The sequence below is a fragment of the Rana temporaria genome, chromosome 2 (assembly GCF_905171775.1).
Source record: "Rana temporaria chromosome 2, aRanTem1.1, whole genome shotgun sequence".
Taxonomy (NCBI): Eukaryota; Metazoa; Chordata; class Amphibia; order Anura; family Ranidae; genus Rana; species Rana temporaria.
Genome location: NC_053490.1, coordinates 54,852,894 through 54,878,233, shown reverse-complemented (window position 1 = coordinate 54,878,233; position 25,340 = coordinate 54,852,894). Strand labels below are relative to the sequence as shown.

At 44.6% G+C, this 25,340-nt stretch overlaps 1 protein-coding gene across 1 annotated transcript in view; it reads left to right on the top strand.

The window, feature by feature from the left end:
- Window positions 1–9,057: 9,057 nt before the first annotated feature.
- The window catches only part of TRPC6 (transient receptor potential cation channel subfamily C member 6), a 319,531-nt gene continuing 303,248 nt past the window's right edge, over window positions 9,058–25,340 (top strand). Inside the window, exon 1 of the mRNA XM_040340191.1 lies at window positions 9,058–9,380. Within this exon, the coding sequence (XP_040196125.1) occupies window positions 9,241–9,380 (140 nt within the window). The 5' untranslated portion in view covers window positions 9,058–9,240. The remainder of the gene's footprint in view (window positions 9,381–25,340) is intronic.

Below are 25,340 nucleotides of genomic sequence, written 5' to 3'. Positions count from 1 at the left end.
GCTTTCAGGGGGGAGGGGGGTGCAGATACCTGTCTAAAGACAGGTATTTGCACCCACTTCCGGCCACACGCTACGGGCGAAAGACGGGTTTTTCTGACTTCCCGTCTGTCGCCCGTTGTGTGCTGGGAACACTCGGCTCCCAGCACACAGCGTGTGAGCCAATCGGCGGGCGCAGCGCGACTCGCGCATGCGCCGTAGGGAACCGGGCAGTGAAGCCGGAGCGCTTCACTTCCTGGTTCCCTCAGCGTGGATGGAGGGGGGAGCAGCAGAGAGACAAGCGATCGCTCGTCCTCTGCTGCGATCAGCGCTGGACTCCAGGACAGGTAAGTGTTCTAATATTAAAAGTCAGCAGCTGCAGTATTTGTAGCTGCTGGCTTTTAATATTATTTTCCCGTGGCACATCCGCTTTAAGTTGGTCGTTGGGCTGCCTATTTAACCTCTTTCCCACCGGGCTTGTTTTTCAGATTCGGTGTTTACGAGACTCAGCCCAGGTTCACACTGGGTACGATTTGGTACGATTTGAGATGCGATTTCACATGTCAAATCGCATCTCACATCGGCGGAATTTGCCGGCAATTGTCGGGAATGGCACCGTCCTAATCGGTGCGACGCCGCATCTGCGGCGCTGCACCGATTTCAAAAAGTAGTTCCTGTACTACTTTTTGCAATTTTTTTTTTTTTGCGGCCGAAATTGCGGCAAAATCACGGCAAAACCGCAGCCGCGAAATCGGAAATTTTGAATTCGCAGTAGTGTGAACCTAGCCAGTTTTTTTTGCTAGAAAATTACTTAAAACCCCAAAACATTATATATATTTTTTTCTAATACCCTAGAGAATAAAATGGCAGCCATTGCAATACTTTTTGTCACACCGTATTTGCGCAGCTGTCTTACAAGCGCACTTTTTTTGGAAAAAAATCACTTTTTTGAATTAAAAAATAAGACAACAATAAATTTTGCCCAGTTTTTCTATATATTGTGAAAGATAATGTTACGCCGAGTAAAATGATACCCAACATGTCACGCTTAAAAATTGCGCCCGCTCGTGGTATGACGTCAAACTTTTACCCTTAAAAATCTCAATAGGCGACGTTTAAAAAATTCTACAGGTTACATTTTTTGAGTTACAGAGGAGGTCTAGGGCTAGAATTATCGCTCTAACGATCGCGGCGATACCTCACTTGGTTTGAACACAGTTTTCATATGCGGGCGCTACTCGCGTATGCGTTCGCTTCTGTGCGCGAGCTCGTCGGGACGGGGCACTTTAAAAAAAACATTTTTTTGTTTTCTTATTTATTTTTATTTAGTTAATAATTTTTTACACTGAAATAAAAAAATAAAAAAAAATTGATCACTTTTATTCCTATTACAAGGAATGTAAACATCCCTTGTAATAGAAAAAAGCATGACAGGTCCTCTTAAATATGAGATCTGTGGTCAAAAAGACCTCAGATCTTATATTTAGACTTAAATGCAAAAAAAGAAAAAAAAAATTGAAACTGTCATTTTTTCAAATGACAAAAAAAATGTTTCTTTAAGACGCTGGGCGTGACTGACGTTTTGACGTCACTTCCGCCCAGCAAAGCTATGGGGTTGGGTGAAGGACATCTTCCCCTCATTTGCAAACCCCAGTTAGCTGCCGAACGCACCCGATCGCCTCCGCCGCTACCGACTGCTCCGGTAAGTGGCGGAGGGCGCGGGAGAGCGGCGGGAGGGGCCCCTCTCCCGCCACCGATAACGGAGATCTCGCGGCGAATCCGCCGCGGAGACCGCCGTTATCGTGTACAGGACCACCAACTGAAGAGATGGATACCTCGGTTGTGGCAGCAGCTGCTGCCGTTACCGAGATATCCATCTTTAAAAAGAGGACGTCTTTTGAACATGGGGCCGTGGGCAAGAGGTTAATAAACCTAAAAGGCCAACTGAATGGGGCACACGTGGCAGTCTAACAATGCTGATACTCTTGTAATTGCAAAGCAGTGGATTAGGGTTGTTATCCTGCAATAGAAAGTGCTGATACTGGCAGGATCTCCAGGTAAGAAGCTTTGCAGAAAATTTATAAAAACAAATTTGCTTAAAGTAACTAAAGGAAAACTTATTTTTTTGTAGTTTTGAATAGAGTGGGGAGTGATTGGAACATTTGTCAGTTTTTATTGTTGTCTGTGCCCTGTTAAGGAGATTCACCCTCTCTGTCTTGTTTACCTTTATAATTGTAAATGAATTTAAAAGGAAATCCTAAATTTTAGGTTGTCCCTTGAAAGGTAATAGAGGGGAAATCTTCCAATTGGGACACTAGTTCTGGTGATCTGGGGGTCCCCAAGGAATCCCCTTCATTTTCAGGGATTTTCTTTCACTTCCTGTTTGATTATGGGACAAAATAAAACGAAAAAAGTTTTGCCTATAGTTCTACTGTATACAGTAAGTTGAAATGTAAGGCATCCTTCGCACAAGCAATTACCTGCATACACAGGATTCCAGCAGCAAGAATTAGTGGATACTTGTGTAGCACTACCCCCAAAGGAGCTCCTGGTTTAGATTTGGGCCTGCCGTTACCTTACTGTTCCATACGCTTGTTTCAGGGGTTCTCCTTGAAGAGTTGTCCATAAGAAATGTCTGCACCAAACACAAAGTTTCTTTCAAGGTTTTTATTGAACAAAGTTCTCCAACAGAGGGGTAGAGGGATGGCGAGACTCAGGTAAATATGAAGGGGAAACTAAAGCGCTAGCAGTGCCCAAATGTGCAGGGTGGAAAATGAAGTACTAAGAATGATACAATAAACTTAATGCTGCTCAAATCTAAAATTGCAATAACAACAAATGAATAATATGAATAAAGTGATTGATGAGCGCAAAATAGTGGTATAATAAAGTAAAATAGCAGTGAAACGTCCAATTAGAGAAAATAACACTAATAAAATATGATCTCCAAAGTGATGCAAAAGTGTAACGAATAGTGCCAAGTAGGCACAATGGATCTGCAAAATCCAATGTGTAAATGATACTAATAATGAAAAAATAATGAAAAAATGTGTAAAAAAACAATTGTGACAACAGTTCATATGTGACAGTTCATGAATCACAGGAGTGAATGACAATTCCAAACGGTGACTGTGTATCCAAGCAGAGTGATGAAAGGATCCACTTGAGCAGCTGAGCTCACAATGTGCTTACCTCACACACATGCAATGACAGCATGGTATCTCCACAGATGAAATCTGACACGAGAAACGAATCCTCCTCACCTCTCCTATAGTGACACCGACTGGAGGTCTGTGGATGGTAGAGACGGCGTCCTTCTGGTTATGTCTGCAACTCCGGACTTCACCAAAATGGAGGCTCCGTATGCAAGTGCGCTTAGGATGGTCCCAAAATAAACGGAAAGAATCTCCAATAGTGAAGTATTGTAAAACCGATTTAATGTCGTCCACAAAATAAAATAACAGGAGGTTCAGCTAAACAGAGCCTGAACCAAAACAGACAGCGAGAACGGCTGTGTGATCGGGTAGGTGCGTCACTTCCGGTCACGTCTTTCGATGCCTTACGCGTTGCGTCACGTCACGTGACTTCATCAGGTACCGACTGAAAGAGGAGTCAATCCTTCAGTGTCCGGTCCCCTTGATCCCCGGTGGTTCGTCTGAATCCTATTGGACCGCCAGCCTCTCAATGACGCTCCTCAGATGGACTCCCCACCGAACAGCTACACTTGCTTGGGATCTTCAAAAGTGGGAACCTAGTCGACTACTGAGTCCCTTTCCTGCTCGAATGCTCCGGACCAATTTAGGCCCAAAACCAGGAACACTGCATAGCGCGCACACTCCGGCCAGGTAGACCATAACGCCGGAGCCCTGCGTCGTGGCCAACCTGAAGGTGGGCGCCACGCCGGAAGAAGAGCCTCCCAAAATGGCGTCTGCTCCATAAGTACCATCTCCCAGCATGCCCAGCGAGGCCCAAGCCTCCTCATTAGCCGCTGAAAGAGAACACCCAAACCCCAACTCCACTGCTGCCACCTACCGCACCGGGGTAAAAAAACACCCCAGCGCAACAGAATGAGCCCACAGCACAGCCAAGCTGGAACAGAGACCCTACTTAAATATTGCAAATTGAAATCATTTGATTATCCCTTAAATTTTGTCAGCACCGGTACTTGGAAGTAACCCGGCGCTACAGTAAGGTGGGCGACGCTGCACATTATTTAATTTTTGTGCTTTTCAATAAAGTAAAAAAAATAAATGAATTTAACAGTTAAAAAAAAAAGACTTAAAACGTTTGTAATTTAGGGCTAAATGAGAATCAAACAAGACAGACACCAGGAGAAATGGAATATTTAATTTCATATATTGAGAATGTATGTACCTCTCATCTGTAGCAGCTATAAAAAACATTCCTACAGCCTGAAATCCAAATCCAATGCATGACTTTTCAAAACTCCTATTTGACTGTTTTGTTTTTTTATGAAAAAGTCTGTGTGCATATAACCTTACAGACATGGGGAAGCTATAAAATATAATTTTTCATTCACAGAAAGGTTTATGGCTTTTCTAAAATTACATTTTGTTATGTTAGATGGGCAGATAAAATGCTTGCTGGAATTCTTTAATCTTGCACTCATCTTCTTATAAATCTGGACCGCAGGCTTCATTTAGTTTAGTGTTTGCACAAAAAAATATCCAATTTCGAGAAATCAGGGATTAAACAAACTGCTATATCCCTTAAAATATATCCTTAAATGCTCAAAATATAATTGGCTTGTAACCTTTTCCTCTTCCATGTCTGCCCTGGATGACGATGACAGCACAGGAAGGAGCTGGATATCTGCTGATGTATTGCCTCATTTGTAGCTCAGTCCAGTTGTACATGGACGTTGCGTGTTGAAGTAGTGTCTGGAAGGGGTTATTCAATTTACAATTACTTTGACCCATAATTGGGTCTTATGTTTCTGTGTTATAAAAAATATCTGTTGTCTAGTAGCATGTATTTGAAGTTATATGAAAACTCATATTACAATGTATAATATCATAGTATCGGAATCCTAAATTTGAATTAGGAATAATTCAAAAACACAACCCAAACCTACCCCTGGGCCATATTCTCAAAGAATTACGCCGGCGTATCAGCAGATACGCCGACGTAAGTCCGAATTTAAGGCCGTCGTATGTTTAAGTGTATTCTCAAACTGAGATACACTTAAACATGCCTAAGATACGACGGCCTGCGCCGTTGTATCTTAGGCTGCAATATCTACACTGACCGCTAGGTGGCGTTTCCATTGCGGTCAGCGTAGAATATGCAAATGACTAGTTACACGGATTCACGAACGTACGCTTGCCCGTCGTAGTGATTTTACGTCGTTTCCGTAAGAGATACGCGGCGTAAAGATAAACATGCCCCCTAGGTGGCGTACTCAATGTTAAGTATGGCCGTCGTTCCCACGTCTCAATTTTAAAATTTTACGTTGTTTGCGTAAGTCGTCCGTGAATGGCGCTGGACGCCATTTACGTTAACATCAAAACAAATGATGTCCGTGCGACGTCATTTAGCGCAATGCACGTCGGGTAATTTACCCGACGGAGCATGCGCAGTACGATCGGCGATCGGCAATTTAAATGATCCACGCCCCCTACCAGGATCATTTGAATTAGGAGGGCTTGCGCGGGTGGACTTTACGTGACGCCGCCGCAAGTTTACAGGTAAGTGGTTTGTGAATCAGCCACTTGCCCGTAAAACTTGCGGCGGAGTAACGTAAAGGAGATACGTTACGCCGCCGGAGATCTACGAGAATCTGGCCCCCTGTGGCTAATCAATACATAAAAAATGGGCAATACTGTGAATAGCAGCCTTTCTTAGCCTTTTTTTTTTTTCAAAGGAACCCTTAAAATATTATTCAGGTCTCAGGGAATCCTTGGCAGAGGTAACTGATTATAAATGTGCGTCATTAGAAAAGTTCACCCCTTTTATTAGTGGTTGGTGAAAAATACTCTTACATTGGGGGGGGGGCGGTTCTGTGGAGAAGTGAGCCACTCTATTAATGATCAGTGGAGAAGTACTCCCATACATTGGTGTTCAGTGGAAAGAATGCCCCTTACAGTGCCTTGAAAAAAGTATTGATACCCCTTGAAATTCTCCACATTTTGTCATGTTACAACCAAAAATGTAAATATATTTTATTGGGATTTTATGTGATAGACCAACACAAAGTGGCACATAATTGTGAACTGGAAGGAAAATTATGAATGGTTTTAATTTTTTTTTACAAATAAATATGTGAAAGGTGTGTATTCAGCCCCCTTTACTCTGATACCCTTATACCACATACACACTATTGGAAATTACGACAAAAAAAGTCCCATGTGAGCTTTTGGATGGAAATTCCGACCGTGTGTAGGCTCCATCGGACTTTTGCTGTGGGAATTTCCGCCAACAAAAGATTAGGAGCAGGTTCTCTATTTTTCCGACGGAAAAAGTTCCTATCGGAAACTCCAATCGTCTGTATGCAATTTCGACGTGCAAAAAAAACACGTGTTCGGAATCAATTTGACAAGATTGGTTAAACACACAAGTACTTTTTTTTTACCACTGCTATTCCTTTATATTGGCTTTTGGAATTTAAAAATGCAGCAATTTAGAAATCAGGTGAAAGGTTTAGCACTGGAAAACAATTTTTGATAGATAACAAGTGCATTTTATATACATCTATATACAGTAGATCTATCTATATATCTATCTATCTATCTATCTATCTATCTATCTATCTATCTATCTATCTATCTATCTATCTATCTATCTATCTATCTGTCTATCTGTCTATCTGTCTATCTGTCTGTCTATCTATCTATCCTTTGAAAACATATCAGATCTCAACAGGCAAACATCTCATGCTGGATATCTATACTGATATGGACTGGGTAATGTGTTAGAAATGAAAGGATGGCACATTATTTGATGGAAATGAAAATTATCCACCTACAGAGGGCTGAATTCAAAGACACCCCAAAAATCAAAGTAAAAAAAACTATGCAGCAAACTAGTCCATTTTGCTGAAATTTCATTGCAACAACTCAAAATTGTCCTCAGTAGTTTGTATGGCTCCCAAGTGCTTGTATGCATGCCCGACAACATCAGGGCATGCTCCTAATGAGACGACGGAAGGTGTCCTGGGGTATTTCCTCCCAGATCTGGACCAGAGCATCACTGAGCTCCTGAACAGACTGAGGTGCAACCTGGCGGCACAGGAGGTGTTCTTTTGGATTTAGGTCAGGTGAGCGTGGGGGCCATTCAATGGTGTCAATTTCTTCATCCTCCAGGAACTGGCTGCATGTTCTCGCCACATGAGGCCGGGCATTGTTGTGCACCAGGAGGAACCCAGAACCCACTGCACCACTGCGACCCCCATGAAGTCTGTTTCTGATTATTTGGTCAGAGACATTCACACCAGTGGCCTGCTGGAGGTCATTTTGTAGGGCTCTGGCAGTGCTCATCCTGTTCCTCTGTGCACAAAGGAGCAGATACCGGTCCTGCTGATGGGTTAAGGACCTTCTACGGCTCTGTCCAGCTCTCCTTAGTGTAACTGCCTGTCTCCTGGAATCTCCTCCATGCTCTTGAGACTGTGCTGGGAGACGAGGCAAACCTTCTGGCAATGACACGTATTGATGTGCAATCCTGGAGGAGTTGGACTGCCTGTGCAACCTTTATAGGATCCAAGTATCGCCTCGTGCTACCAGTAGTGACACTGCCAAATGCAAAACTAGTGAAAAACAGTCAAAAGATGAGTAGGAAAAAAAAATGTCAGACACCTCCACATGAAAAAACATTCCTGTTTTGGAGGTCGTCTCATTGTTGCCCATCTTGTGCACCTGTTGTTAATTTCAATTAACAGCAAAGCAGCTGAAACTGATTAACAACCCCCTCTGTATACACCCCTCCCCCTCTGTATACACCCTCCCCCTCTGCTACTTAACTGACCAGATCAATATCCCTGAATCAAAAGTGTTCCTTAAATTTTTTTGAGCAGTGTATACATATCTATCTATCTATCTATCTATCTATCTATCTATCTATCTATCTATCTATCTATGTATATATATATAGAAAGAGAGGCCCAGATTCTGAAAGGGGTTACGACGGCACAACGCCATGTGCGCCGTCGTAAGTCCTAATCTGGGCCGTCGTATCTATGCGACTGATTCTTAGAATCAGTTACGCATAGATAACCATTAGATCCGACAGGCGTAAGGCTCTTACGCTGTCGGATCTTAAATGCAATATTTTTTTCGCCGCTAGGTGTCGCCGACGTTGTTTTCCCGATCGAGTATGCAAATTAGCAAAATACGCGAATTCCCGAACATACGCCCGATCGACGCAGTGAAGTTACGACGTTTACGTAAGATTTGCAACGCGTAAAGTTGGGTATATGAGGCACAGTCAATGTTAAGTATGGCCGTCGTTCCCGCGTCAAAATTTGAAAATTTTGTGAATCAAGCACTTGCCCGTAAAACTTGCGGCGGCGTAACGTAAATGAGATACGTTACGCCGCCACAAAGATGCAGCGATCTACAAGAATCTGGCCCAATGAGAGATAGATAGATAGATAGATAGATAGATAGATAGATAGATAGATAGATAGAGGAATGAGGGACAGAGGGACATTGCTCCAAATCAAGGACAGTCCCTCGAAATCAGGGACAGTTGGGGGCTATGGTCCCTGATAATCTAAACAGCGGCCTTCTGCCAATAATAATAAGAAAAACTATCCAAATGTATATTTTTTAACTGAATCTGTGGAGCAGCTATAATTACAGTAATCATTTTAGTACAATGCAATTTTGATAAAACCAAGAAGCTATAGCATAGACCGGTGCTTTTAAACAGTCATTTATTACAGTCCTATAATTGACCAAGCCACAAATGAATACTAAAAAATGATTTTTTTCCCCCCAGCCTAATGTATTTAAATGAAAGAGATGTGAGATCAATAAGAGCAGACTTGTCCAGGCTGCATTCTGCTGTGTGCCGCTAGGGGGCGTGTGATGACAGAGAGTACCATAGCTGGGGGAGCAGAGCAGCAATAAAAAGCATGCAGGCTGTTGAAGAAGGAGCAGTAATTGGCTGTGTGCTCCTGATGTGCGGAGCATCCTTCCATCCTCTACCCATGAAGCTGCCTCCCTGCCTGGGGAATCTCATTCACTGACAGGTGCCTTGACCTGCCTGCCTGTGTAAGACTTGCAGCAAAGGATTATTGGAGTTACCATGAGCCAGTGCGAGCCTTCTGCGCCCAGGAATAATAACTGTCCCATCACAGCTCTAAGGAATGAGAGCCAGGACTACCTATTAATGGAAGCGGAGGATGGGGCGGACAAATCTCTGCAGCACCATGGATACTACCACATGTAAGTCCCTTGTTGCTCTGTTTTTAGTCTCTAGGCAGAGAAGGCGGTGGTCCCCCGGCTATCGGTGGACTACAAGTGCCAGCGGACCGCTGTGTCTGACTTAAAAGAGAGAAAAATATAGTCGTTGCCATTGCAATGGTTTGACGTGGTCATTTTGACCTGGAACAAGCATGCGGCCAGAGAAGTCTGTACTGCCATTCTTGCAGGATCAGGATGGTGATGCCAGAGCCTGAACCTGTTGAATACAAGGCAGCAATGGCAGTTCTTATAATGCAGGGCTACAGGTTTACCTTAAGGTAGCCACAGACATCATTGGATGGATGGATGGGCTGATGGATGGATGGATGGATGGATGGGCTGATGATGTTTTGTGAAATCTGTACCTTTATGAACATAGAAGACATTAGGCTCAATTTATAAAGATCTAAACCCAAGTTGAGGGTCTTTATTTTATCCATGTGACTGTCATTCTCAAATCTCTATGGACTCACCTGAGATAACTGTCACTTTTTTTTTTTAAACAATACCTATCCTTATGCCGGTGTGTGCCTATAATCCGCCTTATAGGTTGGGTACACATCTGCATACATATTCCCTTTACTGATCCCTGTTATCCAATGCTACAAGGTTTTTGAACTTCCTCATATATTCAGTTGGCACGAAAAAATCCTCCATCAATGGCCAGCAAAGCCATCAGAATATTGGACTCAATGCAGCCAGAGGATGGATTTATAGGCTGCATTCACACCTAAGCGACAGCCGCGTACGCGTGTAGCGGCAGATTTGCCGCGATTACAAATGTTTCTTTTTTTTTTTCTAAAGTATTCCCATTGCTGTCTATGGGAAAACGCGCCTGTCGCGTGAAAAAAAGGGTCCGGGACTTTTTTTCAGGCGACAGGCGTTGCGCGTCTATGAGATGTGAACCATCTCCATAGACGGCAATGGGAATTCTCCCCTCTAGCGACAGAAGCGTCCCGCGTCGGGCGTTTTGTCGCTTAGGTGTGAATGCAGCCTTAGGCAGATATTGGCCGGTGATGGGCACAATGGTTAGAAGCGGTATTACACTCAAAAACAACGATTTATTATATTGTATCTTACCAATTCTTAGATGTGAACTGCATTTGTTTTCTTATTTTTTTTTTTTTCTTATTTTTTTTTGTCTTTTTGCCTCCTTTATTTTGACCTGGTGATCCGGCCAGTTATGCCTTGTACACACACACAATCAGAATTTCCGATGAAAAAAGTCTGACGGACTTTTTTCCTCGGATATTCCGACCGTGTGTGGGCCCCATCAGACTTTTTTCCATCGGAGTTTAGAAATAGAACATGTTTTATTTTTGTCTATGGTAAAAAATCCTATCGGAAATTCTGATCGTCTGTGTGGAAAAAAAGCATGCTCAGAATCAAGTTGACGCATTCTCGGAAGCATTGAACTGAATTTTTCTCGGCTTGTCGTAGTGTTTTACATCACCGCGTTTTGGACGGTCGGAATTTGGTCTGACAGTGTGTATGCAACACAGCTTGAACGGAATTCTGACGGAAAATTCCATCAGATTTTATCCCTTCGGAAATTCTGATCGTAAGTCTCTTCTTTTTCAACTTCCTTTTACCTCTTGGCGCCTCTCGGACCTTTAAAAGGCTTGGCGCAGCTTAAGATCACAGCCATTCACGGTGGCCATGTGGTCTGAAAGCTCCTTGCGATCTGGATCTTTCTGTAAAGTGATGGTAACTGTGGCGGGACTGCGCAGCGCATGCGCGCTCTCAACACAGGTTATATTGGGAGCCGTTTAACGCAAATATGCGGTGCCTCAGCGCTAAGGATCAGACGCTGAGAGGCCGCATATTTGCATACTGCCGGCACCAAGGGGTTAGCAAACCAAGCTGCCCAGCAAAAGTGGCAGTTAGAGGATTGAGGCTAACCATGTACCACTGTCTGGGGTGCTTACATTGATCGGCTTTTATTAAAATCTTTATCCCAAAAGGCAAAAAAAAAAAACTGCTACAGATTGAAATTAAAGCGACTCTTGTGTTTCTTTTTCTCCTGGGCAATCTAGACTTACTTGGATTTATTGGATTTTGATTTATTTTAATTGTTCTTCTTCTTATTTGATGTTATTTTTCATGTGGGTCTTATGAGCAGTCTGCTATAAATGCCTTACTAAAGCAATCCTAATACTATGGTGCATATTAAAAAAATATAAAATGGGGTTGGGACTTTGTATGAGGCACGTGGCATGCACCACCACTGGCCTCCATCCCTGCAAGGGTTAAAAAATGGAGGGTTGGGACTTTAAATGAGATGCGATTATAGCAGGATGCGATTAAGTATATATATATGGAAAATATAAAAAAAAAATCCATAATGACCAGGCTCAAAAATACCAGCCCAAGAAGCACTAAACCAAATTAATCTGTCTAACTGTATGTAATTAAAACAGAGGTTTAGTTGCAGTTATTTGCAAATACCTGGGAAGCTGCAGGCCAAGCGTCACGGCACTCTGTGTAGCTGCAGTCCCAACTATGGGGTAGATTCAGGTAGCAATTGCGTCTGCGTAACCATAGTTACGCAGCGCAATTGCTTAGTTGCGCCGGCGTAACGACTTTTCTGTATTCAGAAAGCTCGTTACGCCGACTGCAGCCTAAGATATGACTGGCATAAGGCTCTTATGCCGTCGTATCGTAGGCTGCATTCTTACGAAGGCCGCTAGGGGGCGTTCCCGTAGTGGTCAGCGTATAGTATGCAAATTGCATACTAACGCCGATTCACAACCCTACGCGAGCCCTGCGTACGCAGTTTACGTCGTTTCCGTTCGTCGGGTTCCGCGTAAGGCTGCTCCTGCTATTAGCAGGGGCAGCCAATGCTACGTATACCGTCGTTCCCGCGTCGCGAATTTAAAATTTAAGTAGAGGTTTTTAATTTTGAAGGAATAATGGACTTTATAGGCACCAATGGTCAGCATAGAATGTAAAATAAGTTTTTTATTGATACAAGCCCAGAAAATCTGGGTGATTGAATCAACAATTACAATATAGAAAAACAATATTAAAAAACATATAATTGGCTATATTAAAAACATTAGTAAGCATAGAATATCTCTGAAATGCTAATAACCCATCGGGGTTGTACAAAAACCACAGATAGTCCACACAGGACAACAACAACAGTTGATGAACAGACGTAGGCTTCAATTTGTAAACTTTTATACATAGGCTCTACATGTTTCGCATGTTACTGCTTCTTCGGGAGCTTAAAAAGAATACTTTCTGGAAGGAAAAACATAGACTATTATTGGTTTCAGATTTTAATTAAACATTGTATATTTTGTGAATCAGAATAAATAGTGTTTCTTGTGCATAAAAGCACCATAAGCAATGACTCAGATTGCCAAGAACCGCCAAACCACCGGTGCAAAAAAGGGGGATCAAGGTGAGGGAGGTGTAGGGACATGCCAAATACCCATATAGTTAGTCAGAGGTGTTGAGAAATAACACCGTCCTCGCCAAAATAGAAAAAATGGCGAGTAATGACGGATATGCCTAGGTAGTGCGGCAAGAAAGAGAAAAGAGTATATATATATATATCTCAGATTGTCGGTGGTAATGAAGTCAGGGAAAGATGATAGCGAAGCTCCACACATCACCAGTAAGGAAGTGAGAGTGAACCATTTTGTGTAGTCAGTATAGGGCTGGTTCAAAGGTTAGAAAGCAGTGCAAGATAATGTATATACACTGCCCATTTGTGGAAAAAATAGGAAAATACCAATAATCTTTTGTTTATTCATCCCTTTTCATATAGATACCATCTCATACCACTACAGCTCTGTTCTAACGGTCTGGTCCGGTTCTTACAATTTTTGGGATTTAACCTTTATTGGTATTTTCCTATTTTTTCCACAAATGGGCAGTGTATATACATTATCTTGCACTGCTTTCTAACCTTTGAACCAGCCCTATACTGACTGTACCCTGTACTTTGGGTATGTATACATGTATTTTTTGATTCGGGTTGTTATATGCATTTATGCGTTACGAAAGCCTTACCTTTTTAGTAGTACTATTTATTATTTTTTATTTTTATTAGACCCTACTCCAGTCCAAACTTTGTCCGAAAAACTACACCTTATCCAGTCTGTTATCTGGAACTTGTTACCACAGTGATCCAGAAGCATTGTTGGAATTCTCATACATATATACATCTATTTTTTACCTATCAATGTTGATGGTAGGTTTATTATACTTTTATACTTTTTTACTTTCTTTATTATTATATAATCTCGCCTCTATATACACACAAAATGGTTCACTCTCACTTCCTTACTGGTGATGTGTGGAGCTTCGCTATCATCTTTCCCTGACTTCATTACCACCGACAATCTGAGATATATATATATATACTCTTTTCTCTTTCTTGCCGCACTACCTAGGCATATCCGTCATTACTCGCCATTTTTTCTATTTTGGCGAGGACGGTGTTATTTCTCAACACCTCTGACTAACTATATGGGTATTTGGCATGTCCCTACACCTCCCTCACCTTGATCCCCCTTTTTTGCACCGGTGGTTTGGCGGTTCTTGGCAATCTGAGTCATTGCTTATGGTGCTTTTATGCACAAGAAACACTATTTATTCTGATTCACAAAATATACAATGTTTAATTAAAATCTGAAACCAATAATAGTCTATGTTTTTCCTTCCAGAAAGTATTCTTTTTAAGCTCCCGAAGAAGCAGTAACATGCGAAACATGTAGAGCCTATGTATAAAAGTTTACAAATTGAAGCCTACGTCTGTTCATCAACTGTTGTTGTTGTCCTGTGTGGACTATCTGTGGTTTTTGTACAACCCCGATGGGTTATTAGCATTTCAGAGATATTCTATGCTTACTAATGTTTTTAATATAGCCAATTATATGTTTTTTAATATTGTTTTTCTATATTGTAATTGTTGATTCAATCACCCAGATTTTCTGGGCTTGTATCAATAAAAAACTTATTTTACATTCTATGCTGACCATTGGTGCCTATAAAGTCCATTATTCCATCAAAATTAAAAACCTCTACTTATGTTAGGACGTGGCACCGCAATACCTTAGGACACCCATAGTCCATCCTATGGTCGGTGTTCCTTTATTTCCCATTTCAATTTAAAATTTAACGTCGTTTGCGTAAGTGAATCGTGAATGGCGCTGGACGCCATTTACGTTCACTTTGAAGCAAATGACGTCCTTGCGACGTCATTTGCCGCAATGCACGTCGGGAAAGTTTCCCGACGGAGCATGCGCACTACGTTCGGCGTGGGAACACGCCTAATTTAAATGATCCATGCCCCCTACGGGATCATTTAAATTACGCGCCCTTACGCCGGGCAGTTTTAAGGAGCGCCCGCGCAAATTACGTAGCTACTGCTTCATGAATGAAGCGTAGCGCAGATAATTTGCGTAGGCGCAGGGTAAAAACGGTACGCTGCGCCTCCGTAAGAAGTGCGCAGCGGTACCTTGAATCTACCCCTATGATTTTTAAAGCCTCCAAAGGAGGAGCACAGGTGTGCTAATCAATAGACAGGGAGCAGATGGCAACCTAGACCTGCCCCTATCTATAGTACTATTCTTCGATGCTTTGAGACTAAACATAGTAATACCTACAAAATCAGATACTATTCCGGCACACAAACCTTTTGAAACATTTAAAGGAACTTATATTGGTACTTGTACCATCAGATTGCTTATTATAGCGTCTCCTTTGTAATTGTATTGTTTTACTTTCTGTTTGATTATATTATTTTGTATTCTTCGAAACAATAACATTTACATTAAAGAGGAAGTAAACCCTCTGAAAGTTTTCCTAAAAAAAAACAAAAAAAACTGCAAGAGACAGGCATAATGAGCTAGTATGCATAGCATACTAGCTCATTATGAATAACAGTCAGGTCCATAAATATTGGGACATTGACACAATTCTAATCTTTTTGGCGCTATACACCACCACACTGGATTTGAAATGAAACGAACAAGATGTGCTTTAACTGCAGACTTTCAGCTTTAATTTGAGGGTATTTACATCCAAATCAGGTGAACAGTGTAGGAATTACAACCGTTTGTATATGTGACTCACACCACTTTTTAAGGGACCAAAATAATGGGACAATTGGCTGCTCAGCTGTTCCATGGCCAGGTGTGTGTTATTCCCTCATTAGCCCATTTACAAGGAGCAGATACAAGGTCCAGAGTTCATTTGATAAAAGGTCCAGAGTGTGCTATTTGCATTTGGAATCTGTTGCTGTCAACTCTCAATATGAGATTCAAAGAGCTGTCACTATTAGTGAAGCAAGCCATCATTAGGCTGAAAAAAACAAAAAACAAAATCAAAGTAAGGACGTATATAGTCATGCGGCAGTCCTAACACAGTTTATCACAAGCAAATCTATCGCCCACTATGGGTCTAGAGCTGATATCTGCCATTCACCAAATGCTACGTGCAGCTATTTTTTGAATGGCTCGATTTTCCCGGTGAGAGCTGTGCCTGACGGTGAGAGCTGTGCCTGCCGGTGAGAGCTGTGCCTGCCGGTGAGAGCTGTGCCTGCCGGTGAGAGCTGTGCCTGCCGGTGAGAGCTGTGCCTGCCGGTGAGAGCTGTGCCTGCCGGTGAGAGCTGTGCCTGCCGGTGAGGGCTGTGCTTTCCGGTGAGAGCTGTGTCTGCTGGTGAGAGCTGTGCCTGACGGTGAGAGCTGTGCCTGCCGGTGAGAGCTGTGCCTGCCGGTGAGAGCTGTGCCTGCCGGTGAGGGCTGTGCTTTCCGGTGAGAGCTGTGCCTGCCGGTGAGAGCTGTACCTGCCGGTGAGGGCTGTGCCTGCTGGTGAGAGCTGTGCCTGCCGGTGAGGGCTGTTCCTGCTGGTGAGAGTTGTGCCTGCCGGTGAGAGCTGTGCCTGCCGGTGAGAGCTGTGCCTGCCGGTGAGAGCTGTGCCTGCCGGTGAGAGCTGTGCCTGCCGGTGAGAGCTGTGCCTGCCGGTGAGAGCTGTGCCTGCCGGTGAGGGCTGTGCCTGCTGGTGAGAGCTGTGCCGAATACACATCAACCTCATCTGATCAGCGTAGATGGTGCAGAATGAGATTTATTTATAATAGTAGTAATCAAATCAAATCGAATCATTACTTTATGACTTTTTGAATGCAAATTTTTTTCCCCCCGTCTATTACAGTCTCTAAGGGCCAGATTCTCGTAGTTCGGCGTATCTTTGCGGCGGCGTAACGTATCCGATTTACGTTACTCCTCCGCAACTTAGATGGGCAAGTGCTGTATTCTCAAAGTACTTGCTCCGTAAGTTGCGGCGGCGTAGCGTAAATCGGCCGGCGTAAGCCCGCCTAATTCAAATTTGGAACAGGGGGGGCGTGTTTTATGTAAATGTTCTGTAACCCAACGTGATTGATGTTTTTCACGAACGGTGCATGCGCCGTCCGTGGAAATTCCCCAGTGTGCATTGCTCCTAATACGCCGCAAGGACGTATTGGTTTTGACGTGAACGTAAATTGCGTCCAGCCCCATTCACGGACGAGTTACGCAAACAACGTAACATTTTCAAATTTCGTCGCGGGAATGGCGGCCATACTTAACATTGGTACGCCGCACTAACGCCACCATATAGCAGGGGTAACTATACGCCGGGAAAAGCCTAACGTAAACTGCGTAAATGTACTGCGTCGGCCGGGCGTACGTTCGTGAATTCGCGTATCTAGCTGATTTACATATTTTGACGCGTAAATCAGCGTACACGCCCCTAGCGGCCAGTTACGATCCGACGGCGTAAGAGACTTACGCCTGTCGGATCTAATAGATATCTATGCGTAACTGGTTCTAAGAATCAGGCGCAAAGATACGATGGCACAACGCAGAGATACGACGGCGTATCAGGAGATTCACCGTCGTATCTCCACTGAGAATCTGGCCCGTGGTCTTTATTTTTATTTTATGTCTATTTCGTGAAATGAAAACGTTGATGTGGCGTTTGCTTTTGTCGTATAGTTTGCATAATTATTGTGATTTTTTTTTTTTTTTATAGAAAATGGACGATATTCAGGCTAAGTTTTTAAATATCCCTAGAAAAGCTCTGAATACATTTCCTGTGTTTCATTTAATTGTGCTAATAATCATTGACTGCTACACGGCACTTTATCAGAACATCGGCTGGTGAACGCGCGGCGTCTAGTAGCGGACTTAGTAGACGGAGTGGAAATCCGAGAGATGAGCCAATTAACAGTAAATTGATCCTCCAATCAAGTTTTTCATAGTTTAGGAAATTAGTGAAATCAAATATATCCAGGCTGGGGTTTATGAGGCAACAGATATTGTAAGCGAAGAGGTTTTCTATAAATATTATAGAGTCATCTGTTCATATGCTCTGTAGTTATTCTCTGTATTTATATACCAACAACAGCTGTGCATTATAAATGATTGGATTTGCTTTTTAAAAAAAATTTAATTCTTGTTTTCACCATTTTTTTTTTATCCCGTATTGCATCTCAGTGCTGCTGATCTCCTGTAGTCTCTTTGCAGTCACTTCTTGTCTTCATATACTCTAGCAATGGCTATATGGCATTTCACAGGGCAGGTTTCATAAGCCCTCTTTCACATTGGCAGCAGGCTTTATTGCCTTTTCAGTGGTGTGAGAGGGACGGTTTGCAGGTGTTCAGAAGCCGACACCGCTGCCTCTTAAAAGCAAAGCAAAGCATTGCAGCCTGTAAACAGACCCGAAGGGCTTTCATATCACATTGTAGGTGGGCAATCAAATGTGGTAGTAAATATGCAGATCGACCATCTGTTTTTAACCACTTGCTTACTGGGCACATAAACCCCCTTCATGCCCAGGCGAAATTTCAGCTTCCGCCACTGCGTCGCTTTAACTGACATTTGCGCGGTCGTGCAACGTGGCTCCCAAACAAAATTGGCGTCCTTTTTTTCCCACAAATAGAGCTTTCTTTTGGTATTTGATCACCTCTGCGGTTTTTATTTTTTGCGCTATAAACAAAAAAAGAGCGACAATTTAAAAAAAATATTAGTGCTGTCAAGCGATTAAAATTTTTAATCGCGATTAATCGCATTAATGTCATAGTTAACTCACGATTAATCGCGCGATTAAGGAGGTTCACCCTTTAAAACATTTTTTTTTTGTTTTCTTATTTATTTATTTATTTTTTATAATATTAAATTGTGTTTTTTTATTTTTTTACATTTTGATTACTTTTATTGCTGTCACAAGGAATGTAAACATCCCTTGTGACAGCAATAGGTGGTGACAGGTACTCTTTATGGAGGGATCGGGGGTCTAAAAGACCTCCGAGCCCTCCTTTGCACTTCAAAGTATTCAGATCGGCGAAAACGGCGATTCTGAATACTGTGTACTTTTTTAAATCCGGCGCCATTGGCAGCCGAGAAACCCGGAAGTGACGTCATGACGCCGCTTCCGTGGTTTCAATGCGGAGACTGAATCAAAGCCGCTTACGGCTTAGTGTCAGTCTCCAACCTGGACACAGAAGGCGGCGGATCTAGGATCGGGTCTCCCGGTGGGACGGGAGGCCCGGTCAGAGTGGCGAAAGGCGGCGGGAGGGGGGGATGTCCCCTCCCGCTCCTCCGGCATAACAACCGAGCGGCTTTTAGCCGCATCGGTTGTTATGTTTGGATAGCCGATCGCTCGCTCTAAACAACGGTACCGGGATGATGCCTGCGGCCGCAGGCATCATCCCAGTATAACCCCCCAACGCCGCCTCGTTAATCGCGCGATAAAAAAAAATGACGGCGTTAACATGGGTTTGCGTTAACGCCGTTAATAGCGCGTTTAACTGACAGCACTAAAAAATATATATATTTTTTACTTGTTGCTATAATAAATATCCCATTTTTTTTAAAAAAAAATTGATTTTTTTTCTCAGTTAAGGCCGATACGTATTTTTCTACGTATTTAAAAAAAAAACGCAATAAGCGACTGGTTTGCGCAAAAGTTATAGCGCCTACAAAATAGGGGACAGAATTATGTTTTTTATTTTATTTTTTTTACTAGTAATGGCGGCGATCTGCGATTTTTATTGGGACTGCGATATTGCGGCGGACATATCGGACACTTTTGACACAAATTTGGGACCATTCACATTTATACAGCGATCAGTGCTATAAAAATGCACTAATTACTATATAAATGTGACTGGCAGGGAAGGGGTTAACACTAGGGGGTGAGGAAGGGGTTAAATGTGTATCCTGGGTGTGTTCTAACTGTGTGGGGGAGGGGGATGACTGGGGGAGGTAACCAATGCTGTGTCCCTATGTACAAGGGACACAGATCGGTCTCCTCTCCTCTGACAGCACGTGGAGCTCTGTGTTTACACACAGAGCTCCACGTCCCTGCTGTCACCTGCTGTGTCACCGCCGATCGCGTGTACCCGGCGGACATCGCGGCCGCCAGGTACACGCATCGGCTCTTCAGCGATGCGCCGGGACAGTGTTTACCCGCTGTGCGCCACCCAGTGGCGCGCGCGGGTAATGCTTTTAAAAAGACGTGCAAAGACGTCCACTTGGCACTTGAGAGCCGCGCTGTTGACGTCTTTTGTCAATAGCGCAGGTCTGAAGTGGTTAATGCCCCCCCCAGCCACCTGTGTGATCTTAGCCTAATAGTGATAACGGGCCACGGCTGTGTAATCTGTGTTGAAATGGATACTTTGAGGCTGGGTTCACACTACTACACTACTTTCATCCTACTTTGCTCTGTGTTCAATGTTTCCCTATGAGAGCGTCTTGTAGCGTCCTACACAAGTTGGTCCGACTTTGAAAATGCTCCCTGTACTACTTTTGGTCCTACATTGATCCTACTTCAGGCCCATTGAATATCATTGAAGTCGGACCAAAGTAGTATCCTGTTCATGAAAGTAGGATGGATGTAGGACCAATGTAGGATAAATGTAGGACCAATGTAGCAGAGCAAAGTAGGATGAAAGTAGTGTAGTAGTGTGAACCCAGCCTTAGTCTCCATCAGAATGGCCGTGTGACAGGAGGGCAATGCAGGAGCCCCATAGGGAGATGGGGAGGAGCGTTGTCACCCTAATACATTAGGTATCTGAACAAGCTAATATGAGATTTTAGTGACTGGGTTTACATAAACAGTGGAACCTTGGATTGCGAGTAACGCGGTTTACGAGCGTTCTGCAATACAAGCTATTTTAAAAAGAAAACCTGACACACAAGACGTGCAGGATTTAAAGCGGGGGTTCACCCTTAGAGGGCACTTTCTCCCCTTAGCTTCCTGCTCGTTATTACTAGGGGAATCGGCTATTTATTTTAAAATAGGTGCAGTACTTACCCGTTTACGAGACGCATCCTCTCCGTCGCTTCCGGGTATGGGCTTCGGGAATGGGCGTTCCTTCTTGATTGACAGGTTTCCGAGAGGCTTCCGACGGTCGCATCCATCGCGTCACGATTTTCCGAAAGAAGCCGAACGTCGGTGCGCAGGCGCAGTATAGAGCCGCACCGACGTTCGGCTTCTTTCGGCTACGAGTGACGCGATGGATGCGACCGTCGGAAGCCTCTCGGAAGACTGTCAATCAAGAATGAACGCCCGCTCCCGAAGACCCATACCCGGAAGCGACGGAAGAAGATGCAGCTCGAAAACGGGTAAGTACTGCACATATTTTAATATAAATAGCCGATTCCCCTAGACCGAACGAGCAGGAAGCTAAGGGGAGATTTTTTATTTTTTTTTAAATGGGTGAACTCCCGCTTTAAGCCGCTGGGGTGTGCAGTACCACATTTTGCCAGTTCACCAGTGTCTCCAAGCATCTCCGAGCGTCTCTGAATGTTTTTGAGTGTCTCCGAGTGTTTCCGAGCATCTATGAGTGTTTCCGAGTGTCTCAAGCGTGCCCGCACCTCTGGCCACATGCGGAACTGCATAAACAAGCAGTGGCTATGGAACAGATTATCTGAGTTTAAATGATTTCCTATGGGGAAACTCACTTTGATATACGAGTGCTTTGGATTACAAGCCTTCTTCTGGAATGAATTATTTAAGTATTCAGACCCTTTGCAACAAAAATTTGAAATTTTGCTTAGGTGCCTCCTATTTCTCTTTATCATTGCTGAGATGTGTAGCACCCTCTAGTGTTCTAGGAGTGATATAGCTGGATTCAGAGAAGTTTACGCCGGCGTATCAGTAGATACGCCGTCGTAACTCTGAATCTGCGCCGTCGTATGTTTAAGTGTATTCTCAAACTGAGATACACTTAAACGTAGCTAAGATACAACGGCTTGCGCCGTCGTATCTTAGGGTGCATATTTCCGCTGGCCGCTAGGTGGCGCTTCCGTTGAGTTTGGCGTATAATATGCAAATGACTAGATACGCCGATTCACGAACGTACGTGCACCCGTCGCAATTAGTTACGCCGTTTACGTTAGAGATACGCTGGCGAAAAGATAAAGCTGCTCCCTAGGTGGCGCAGCCCATGCAAGGTATGGACGTCGTAACAGGCCTATCTTTTTACGTCGTTTGCGTAAGTCGTACGCGAATCAGGCTGGACGTAATTTACGTTCACGTCGAAACGGAGTACTTTGGAGCAATGCACACTGGGATATGTCCACGGACGGCGCATGCGCCGTTCGTTAAAAACGTCAATCACATCGGGTCACCAATCATTTTCATAAAACACGCCCCCTCATCCTCATTTGAATTAGGCGCGCTTACGCCGGCCCATTCACGCTACGCCGCCGTAACTTAGGAGGCAAGTGCTTTGTGAATACAGCACTTGCCTCTCTGACTTACGGCCGCGTAGCGTAAATACGATACGCTACGCCGCCTGAAAGATGCGCCCATCTACCTGAATCTAGCTAATAGTGTCTATTTTTGAGAATAGGTCAATTTCCAGGATTGGCTGTGAGCCAAGCCTGGGTGTGTTTTTGTGATCAGAGCAGGGAGTGACTCACAGGTGGTGTCACTAGGGCCTCCCATTTCTTTCTGGTGTTTTCTGGAAAAATAGGTGGAGAGGGGAGGTGAAGCCACCTGGGGTATTCTGAGGAGCCCTGACCAAACCCCAACCTGGATTGACAGGGGGAAGGCCTCCTTAAAGCGGATGTGCCACGGGAAAAATATATTAAAAGCCAGCAGCTACAAATACTGCAGCTGCTGACTTTTAATAATAGGACACTTACCTGTCCTGGAGTCCAGCGCCGATCGCAGCAGAGCACGAGCGATCGCTCGTCACTCTGCTGCTCCCCCCGCCATCCACGCTGAGGGAACCAGGAAGTGAAGCGCTGCGGCTTCACTGCCCGGTTCCCTACGGCGCATGCGCGAGTCGCGCTGCGCCCGCCGATTGGCTCACACGCTGTGTGCTGGGAGCCGAGTGTTCCCAGCACACAATGGGCGACAGACGGGATGTGACGGAATGCCCGTCTTTCGCCCGTATCGTGTGGCCGGAAGTGGGTGCAAATACCTGTCTTTAGACAGGTGTCTGCACCCCCCTCCCCCCTGAAAGGTGTCAAAAGTGACACCGGAGGGGGGGAGGGTTCCGATCAGCGGGACTCCACTTTAGGGTGGAGGACCGCTTTAAATACCCAGGGTCAGCCCAGCTTGGGAGGAGTTGATTGAGTGGAAGATGGAGAAGGCATTTTAGGCTGTTGGGGCCTTTAAGGGGGCTCCCCAGTCTGGGCTTGAGTGCGGATGGCACCCTCTTAAAACCCACAGAGGTGTCCTGACCAGGAGGCACAAGGAGGAGCAAGAGAGGACAGCGGGAGAACACTGCCAGGCAAGTCTCCAGGAGTTCCACAGAGGCAGCCAAGAAGGCTGGTGAGTGTTCACACAGTCGGGAGGACTGGGAGGCACGCCTGAGAGGACTGAGATGTAACAGTCTGGGATGGATGCAGTGCCAGTCTGGAGGATTGTGGTGGCACAGGAAGTGGAAAGGGGCAGCTGCAGCCAGGAGGGTTGGCAGTACCTGAAGAAGTGGTACTGGGAGAGAGTAGCCACAGGGACAGCTAGCACTGGAACTTTCTATTTTTTGCTATACCATAGAGGTCCAATTTGCTTCTCCTCCCAGCCAATCAGAAGTTAAGACTTGCGTCCAATCGGGATTTAGGTCTCCCAGCCAATCGGGTCTCAGGACACGCTTACTGATTGGCCGAGAGGAGAAACAAGAAAACATTAGTGAATATTAATTCGCAAATGTCACACAACTGGGTGGGCTCGGGCGCAGTGTTCTGCGCCCGAGCCCATCCCTTTTGAACCTTTTTTGAAGCCCTGTATGTAGATTAGGGGCCGGGCTCATGGATTAGGGGGGCAGCGCCCCTGTGCCCTGCATGGGTGGCCGCCACTATACTGTACTGTACTGTACCAATATTTTCTGGTCTGATCTATTTTGTGCGCTGCGGAGTATATTGCATACTAGTGGCGGCTGGTGCTAAAAAAAATTGAGAGGGCGCAAACAAACACATTTTTTTGAAAAAAAAAACATCAATTGCAGCCACTGTGCCATCAAATGCTGCCACTTTGCCATCAAATGCTGCCACTGTGCCTTAAAATGCTACGACTGTGCCCATCAAACACTGCAACTGTGCCCGTCAAACGCTGCGACTGTGCCCATCAAACGCAGCGACTGTGCCATCAACTGCAGCCACTGTGCCATCAAACGCTGCCAGTGTATCCATCAAATGCTGCCGGTGTGCCCATCAAATGCTGCCAGTGTGCCCAATGTTGCCAGTGTGTCAAATGCTGCCAGTGTGCCAAATGCTGTCAGCGTGCCTATTAAATGTTGCCAGTTTGCCAAATGCTGCCAGTTTGCCAAATGCTGCCAGTGTGCCCAATGCTGCCAGTGTGCCAAATGCTGCCAGTGTGCCCATTAAATGGTGCCAGTGTGCCCCCCGCCCGCTCGCCGTCTGCCCAGCACTTAACCTGTCTTGTTGGGGCAGCGGGTGACGGCGACGAGTGGGGTCCTTCATGCATCTCCTGCACTTCTTCTCCCATCCTCTCCTCCCGTCAGGCGTCTAATAGCGGCGCCTGTTGTTTCAGCCAATCAGGTGACAGGTAACCAGACCTGAGCAACCTGATTGGCTGAGAGGTGGGTCAATGTTAGGGAACTAAATACATTGCTTCCCTAACACAACACTGAGTAATCAGTGAACGCACAGCAGTGCACCTGCTGTTTACCCTTTTGAAAGCCTATTAGAGCCCACGGCTCTAATCAGGAAGCCTATTAGAGCCTATGGCTCTAATCAGGTGCTTCCAAAGAAACCCTGCAGCTGTAATTCATATGCCCAGTGCCCGACAAGGGGCCAGGCACAAGAATAGGGGGCGGAAGTGGTGACCATAGATAGATTCATGGAATGCGTGAATCTATCTATGTGAGAGAGAGAGTGACGGGAGAAGGGGGTGGCGCTCCTGAGCCTTTTATGGACGCCCTGCCACATTTCTACTGTGTGCTATATACTCTATGCTGCTTAAATCATTACAACATTGTCATATTAATAGTCAGATGTTGTCTTTACCACTTGGATTTAAAAATGTCAACCCATTTAGTGTGAGCAGGCACGCATTTGCTGGTTTTTATTTATTACACAGGAAGCATAGGCTGCTTCTTAGCAGTGTGGTAAAAGAAACGATCAATAGCTTCTTTATTAGGGAGCCGTGTTCAACATTTCTGTGCCCACAGCTTTCCGTAGAGATAACAATGTACATTTTTCTTTGTTTCCTTTCATTTAGTGGAGAGCACAATATTAACCTCCTTCAACCTCTGAACACCATTTTGCAGCTCTGACATGTGTCTGTAAACTGTTCATATCATCGCAAATACTTATAGGTAGATTCACATACGGCGGCTTAACTTTGTGCGGGCGTAACGTATGTTATTTACGTTACGCCGCCGCAAGTTAGAGAGGCAAGTGCAGTTTTCACAAAGCACTTGCTCCGTAAGTTGCGGCGGCGTAGCGTAAATCGGCCGGCGTAAGCCCGCCT